Consider the following 6,667-nt stretch of genomic DNA (forward strand, 5'->3'; position numbering starts at 1 on the left):
ATATATACACATTTATTTTAATGTTTAATTTATTGACATTTTATTTTAACTTCTCATGTTAATATCATTTATTTAATTTGATCTTTTATTGGACATTTTATTCTTACTTTTCATTTTTCCAAACCCCAAATTCTTATATTATCTCCGTATGTTTATATACATATTAGTAAGTAATTACATTTACCTTGCAACTGTCTCAAAACACAATTTATTTCGGGACAAATAAATGTTTCTGATTCGGATTAATCTATAAAAACATGTCATACTGTAATTAATTTATATTTAGTTTGAACAATTACCTGCAGAGTTTATTTGCAAGTTATAAGGAATTGTTATGAAATATTGCACATACCTTGTCTTGAGAAAAGTCTGACAATCAAAATCAACATCGTCTTGAAGCAGTTCCTGTTTCCACTGATCAGACGTCTGAATGGTGATTCAAAACTGTAATGTATATTTATTTTAAATCTGTGCATCCCTTAAACAGACCGAAACATGGCACCCGCTTGTGAAACATTCCTTTATTATAAATAGATCATTTGTATAAAAAACGGGCATGCTTCAATTCAACCATGGCATTTAGACATTTCACAACCAAAAGCTACCGTCCAGTTTTCAGGAAACATCGACGGACTCTTCTCATAATGCAGGTCGACAGAGACAACAGGAGACAAGAATCAGAAATGTTCACAACCACAAGTTTTTTCACTTTTTTTTTTGAACGGACAATTAGAATAACAACAATTATGTTTGGTCCCCACAATTTCTTTTTTGTACTTCTTTTTTTTGGGCTTTCAGGTAACCCTCCTTCTTACTTCCTGGCGAAAACTTGGATGCTTTTTCAGCTTTTGATCCTAACGAGTTTTTGGGCGGCGTTCAGACCCGTTCCCTGCAGTCTGTAAACATAAAAACACCACAGATGTCTTGGAGTGTTGAGGCCACCTCGTGGTGACAGAAATCTGCTTCTTTAAAAGTCCCGGGACGTCCACGAGTTGAAGGAGTCGTTGATTCACATGGCGTGGTTGGTGTAGCTGACGTAGGTTGTTTTCGCTGGCGGCGCTGAGGAGAGAAAAGCAAACTGATTAGTAAAGTGACATTTTCCCTTACCTACTGTCCCCTGTGTGTTAGACTGGGTTTAGAGGGTTATTTTTGATCAGAGGAAGACAACAAATGAATAGAGAGTTTTTCAGGGAAGACATATTTTTGCAGTTCAACCCAGAAGTTAGCATTGCATCAGCTCCCTTTCCTGGAAGCACTTTGAATTGCCTTGTGTTGAAAAGTGCTATATAAATAAACTTGCCTTGCCTTGGATTTTTCCATTTGATTTTGGCTTATAGCTAAATATACAATTTTATGATACTCACACGTTTTGTTCAGCAGGATAATCTCCACAAATTAACACCACTTTATGATTTCTGAAGGAAAAAGCTAACGTTAGGCTCAGGGTTTCCGCTAGGATTTTTTCTCGCCGGTCAAATGTCCGGACAGAATTTATTTTACCGGACAAATTTGAAACTTACCATGTTTCAATAATAATAATAAAAATTGTGTAGCAGAGTTTCCGTTAGCAGGTAATTACCGGACTATGAGCAGATATGCTAACCAGAGTTAGGAAAAGGGACCACATTACTCCTGTTCTGGCTGCCTTACACTGGCTCCCTATAGAACACAGGATAGACGCCTACAAAGCCCTTAATGGGCAGGCGCCATCTTACCTTAAAGAACTCATTATACCCTGCTGTCCTACTAGGGCATTGCGTTCCAAGAATGCAGGGTTGTTGGTTGTTCCTAGAGTCTCTAAAAGTACAATGGGAGCCAGAGCCTTTTCTTATCAAGCTCCACATTTGTGGAATCAGCTTCCAGTTTGTGTTCGGGCGGCAGACACCCTATCCGTTTTTAAGAGTGCGCTTAAGACCTTCCTTTTTGATAAAGCTTATAGTTAGGGCTGATTAGATTCAGCCCCTAGTTTTGCTGATATAGGCTTAGTTTGTCGGGGGACATCTTACTTCTTCCTTCTCTCTGTCTATAGTACTCTCATGTTCCGATTAACCCAGCTTCCCCAAATGTCTTTCTTTTTGGTGTCTATATACGCCGGGATCCGGAGTCATGGATGATCCTGCGCTCCTCTGTCCTGCATCGCGAGCCCTGGATCTTGAGTCGTGGCTGTGGTCCTGGATCATAGGTCCTGGATGGATATCCTAGTGGATTCATCTTCCTATTATACATGCATTTCCAAACATTTGGACTACCTATGTTGCCAATGTATTATCTTTTCAATTTACACACGGCATCTATTGCACGTCTGTCCGTCCTGGGAGAGGGATCCCTCCTCTGTTGCTCTCCCTGAGGTTTCTCCCATTTTTCCCTTTAAACTGTGGGTTTTCTTCGGAAGTGTTTCCTTGTACGATGTGAGGGTCTAAGGACAGAGGGTGTCGTATTGTCATACTGATATTTTGTACAAACTGTAAAGTCCACTGAGACAAATGTAACATTTGTGATATTGGGCTATATAAATAAACATTGATTGATTGATATGCAGATGTTTAAAACTCAGTTAATGGGGCTCGTTTTTATATTGCTTCAGTTTATAATCGTAACAGATTGAAAAATTCAGATTCATTTTTCAATAAATGATTCCACAAACAACAAACAACATAATTATTACATTCAAAGAAACTACTTGTAGTAGATGAAGTACATTATTCAAAAGTTTAAATTAACTTTGAATAATAACATGGGAGAAACGGATCCTCTCTTTTCCACTCTCCCTCCCTCTCTCCTGACAGCCCGTCAGTTTCTCATGCAGCGCGCTAAACAGTGGGCGGGGCTTCAGGTGATCATGCAGAGCTGCGTGTCTCCGTCAGACTAAGCAGCTGATCTGATCTCTCTCTCGCGTCCGGTTACACTTCACTCGTGTTTATGTCCATACCGATCAGATCCAGGCTCCAGCTCTCCTGATCGGCCTTTATAGAGAGCACAGATCAAACTATTAAGAGTGAATATCGGCCGATAATGATCGGCGGCCAATCGATCGGAGCATTCCTAATTATTACCAGACATTTTGACTGGCAGGTTTTGAATTTACCGGTTTTTATTAAATGTTATCAGCTAAAAAACGGTAATTACCGGCTAACGGAAACCCTGGTTAGGCTATAAAGGAACTACAGCACAGTCACATGACTTCATGTCACCACCGCTAAGCTAAATGAGGCTAATGTTGGGCTATAAAGGAACTACAGCACGGTCACATGACTTCACGTCACCACCGCTAAGCTAAATGAGGCTAATGTTGGGCTATAAAGGAACTACAGCACGGTCACATGACTTCACGTCACCACCGCTAAGCTAAATGAGGCTAATGTTGGGCTATAAAGGAACTACAGCACGGTCACATGACTTCCCGTCACCACAGCTAAGCTAAAGGCGGCTAACGTTGGGCATGATGACATTTAGTCGTTTCATTAACACTTGTTAGCAACCGCCAATTAAAGAAAAATGTGGGAGCTTCAGAAATAAACCAGTCGGGTATTGTTGTAAAAAATAGAAACCGTGAAGATCTCTTCAGTTCTTTTTCAGGCATCTTACCAAAAAACACATTCAAGAAACCATTGACTTCCATACTTCCAGTGTATCCAGAAGTGCTAAAATGCTAACTCATTACGGGTTTCATTCTTGCACCACTCTAGACTCACTCACTATTATAAAGAGCAGATCTGCTAGGAAGCAAAACGTCCATTAGCGTTAACGATTCGTAAAAGGTGTCTCGCCACCCTATTTCCATTTTCGCTCCACTAATGGTAAGGCTCTTAGAATAACTCATCATGAGGGTGTTTGACGTTTCTGTAAAGCTGGGCATACACTTAGCCCCAGACTAATTTTAGGATCAGGACATATTTCTGTCAGATCGATTGATATCTGACGTTAACTTCGAGGTGAATCTCAACACCAAATGTATCGTCCTGGCCCAACTTCAATGGTTCTTTTGTTGGATAATATGGGGGATTTCTGGCATGTCAGACATTAGTTGATATAGTTTGACAAAAGTATGATGGGTGGAGCTACAGGAAAGGTAAGTTTGACATAAAAAAAATAGGATTTATCCTCTGGGGATCATGCATATTTAACGGGATGTAATGTTCAGGGGTAAAAAACCAAACCACCTTTAAGGATATTTTGCGCTTGATGTCTCCGCATGTAATACTCAATAACAAAACAGTTTGGTTAGATTTAGGAAACAAATATGGTTTGGGTTAAAATAGGTATCTCTTTTACGTAAAATAACATGTTCGTAAATGAACGTGTTCATAAATAAGTAAACCGTTGACAATTGGTTTCAAATAGGACACAAACTATGTTGAGTTTCTCGCAAGTTTAACTATGTCGTCTGATTTTCACATTAATGTTCATATTATCATCAGCTGTTGAGATGTGTTGGACCAAATTAGTCATACAAGTTTGTCGGTTTCATCAGATGTAGTTTTTCAGCACCTAAACTCTGTGACTTCCTCGCCTCACACTGAACAGGACGAAAGAGGATCAGGAAACTTGTCTGTTGTGTAAAGTTGTGACGGGGAAGCTTGATGTGAGAGCGGCTGCTTGTTAGATTGAGCAGATCAGTTCAGTCAGCACATCTCTGACGGGTAAACAATCCGGACACCTCACACTTTTCTGCTGATGGACCGAGAGCTTTGATGTGCAACTCAGAGCTGTACACAGTTTCATCAGATCTGGTCTCAGGTGACGTCTAAACAAACTCAAGTCAACTTCCTGTTAAAGCCTCATTACTGCAGAGAGGCTGACTACACCTCTAAGATTGACTAGAGAACAGACACACTTCTTCTACTTCCAAACTAAATAATTAATGGTTTTCACTATCGTAAGTCTATTTGATTCATCAGTACCTGCCGCTTCATTGTAAATGGTTCTACGTTATTATAAAGAAGCAATATCGCATTAACTGTAGGTACATCTTTTTTTGGAAGATTTACGGCAGGGTTTCTGTTAGCAGGTACTTTGAACGGAAAAGTCCGGCAAATTAAAGTCTCTTCAGTCATATTGTCATAAAAAAATTATTTTATCGTAATCACAATTTAAAGTGTATTTTAAATAGCATTTTAGTTCCCTTATCTGGGAACCGGAAGTTAAGTCAATGGAGATTTCTATTTTTAAACATAAAATATGTCAGTAAATATTTAAAAACAGGCGGTTTCTAAGAAGTGTCTAAATGAGACGACTAAACGTTATCGTGCCCAACGTTAGCCGCTTTTAGCTTAGCGGACGTGACGTGAAGTCATGTGACCGTGCTGTAGTTCCCTTACTGTATAGCCCAGCATTAGCAATAATCCGAAATCCAATGGAAAAATCCCATTGACTTCCTGTCCAGGGAACCAGAGAGATGCTAACTTCCAGGTCGGCTTGCAAAAATAACTCACCGACCTACTCACTTATTGTTTAATACTGTATGTCACTAGTGCTAAAGCATTAAACCAGAATACCAGAATTCACCCAATCCGATTACCTGTACCACACAACATTGGAACATTTTCATAAATCCTATCCGCCCATAAACTCACCGCTGGCCTCCACGCCTTCGCACAGCTCCTTATTTCAGGCTAACAACCAAAAACACGTTCAGAAAAAACATTGACTGAAAGCGAGTGAACTTTAAGTGTTAAAATGCAGACTAATTTGTGGGTTTTAGGATTTCTGCACCACTATATAAAGGAACCACAGCACCGCTCAGCTAAAGGCGGCTAATTGTAGGCATAATGATGTCTAGTAGTTTCATTAACACGACATTTTTAACAAATATAGGAGCTTCAGACATACACCAGGCGGGTATTGTTGTAAAAAATAGAAACCGTTAAAATCTCTTCAGTTCTTTTTCAGGCATCTTACCAAAAAATACTTGCATTTAACCATAATGCCAGATTTCTCCCAATCAGATTTTCACAAATCCTATCCACCCATTCACTCACCGCTGGCCTCCACGCCCTCGCACAGCTCCGTCTTCACCTCTCCGTTGGGCCGCTCGTGTGCCAGGTGCGACAGTTTGCTGGTCATGGTGGCGGCGGTGACGATAGCTTTGAAGCTGCGTTTGCGTTTCGGGACGTTCTGCTCAGGGTGGAGGATGATGATGTAGACCTTCGGCATGTAGAGCATTCCCAGAGAGACGGAGGCGCTGAGGCTGAGCGACACTGTCAGCGTGGCCGTCTGGATGTACATCTGAGGAGGAACCAGAGGATCAGAATCAGAATCAGGTTATTACCAGGTAGTTTGACACGTACGAGGAATTTGACTTGGTGTCGTGGTGATTACATAAAAGTCAAACAAAAATTCAAAACACAGATAGAAAACTATTGCCCCAAGCCTGTTTTTCAGGTTTCAGGCTCGAAAATGACATTCCCAGAACAAATGACCATATCTTCCCTTCTAAAAGGGTTAAATTAATAATCTTTTTTCTCAAAGTAATGATAAACCTGTGAGTTGGATGTAGAAAAGTCACAATCAATATAGATGTTTTTTATTTTAAAGAAAATTCAGATTGAACATGGTAAAAAACTGTAAATTATAGTGTCCGTCCAAAAAATATGTTGTACTTATAATGAAAACTACCCTTGGATGATGGGTTAGTAGACTAAAAGCTTTAGGAATCCAAAGTACAACA

General features: G+C 39.9%; 1 protein-coding gene across 1 annotated transcript; it reads right to left on the reverse strand.

The window, feature by feature from the left end:
* Positions 1-506: 506 nt before the first annotated feature.
* On the reverse strand, positions 507-6,225 carry LOC117546397 (metabotropic glutamate receptor 8-like; the record flags this gene model as incomplete). The annotated part of the gene is made up of 2 exons (XM_034216611.1): positions 507-1,059; positions 5,979-6,225. Coding segments are annotated over 2 exons (297 nt in total), but the record flags the coding sequence as incomplete, so codon positions are not given.
* Positions 6,226-6,667: the final 442 nt, after the last annotated feature.

Source organism: Gymnodraco acuticeps, unplaced genomic scaffold (assembly GCF_902827175.1).
Source record: "Gymnodraco acuticeps unplaced genomic scaffold, fGymAcu1.1, whole genome shotgun sequence".
NCBI classification, from domain to species: Eukaryota; Metazoa; Chordata; class Actinopteri; order Perciformes; family Bathydraconidae; genus Gymnodraco; species Gymnodraco acuticeps.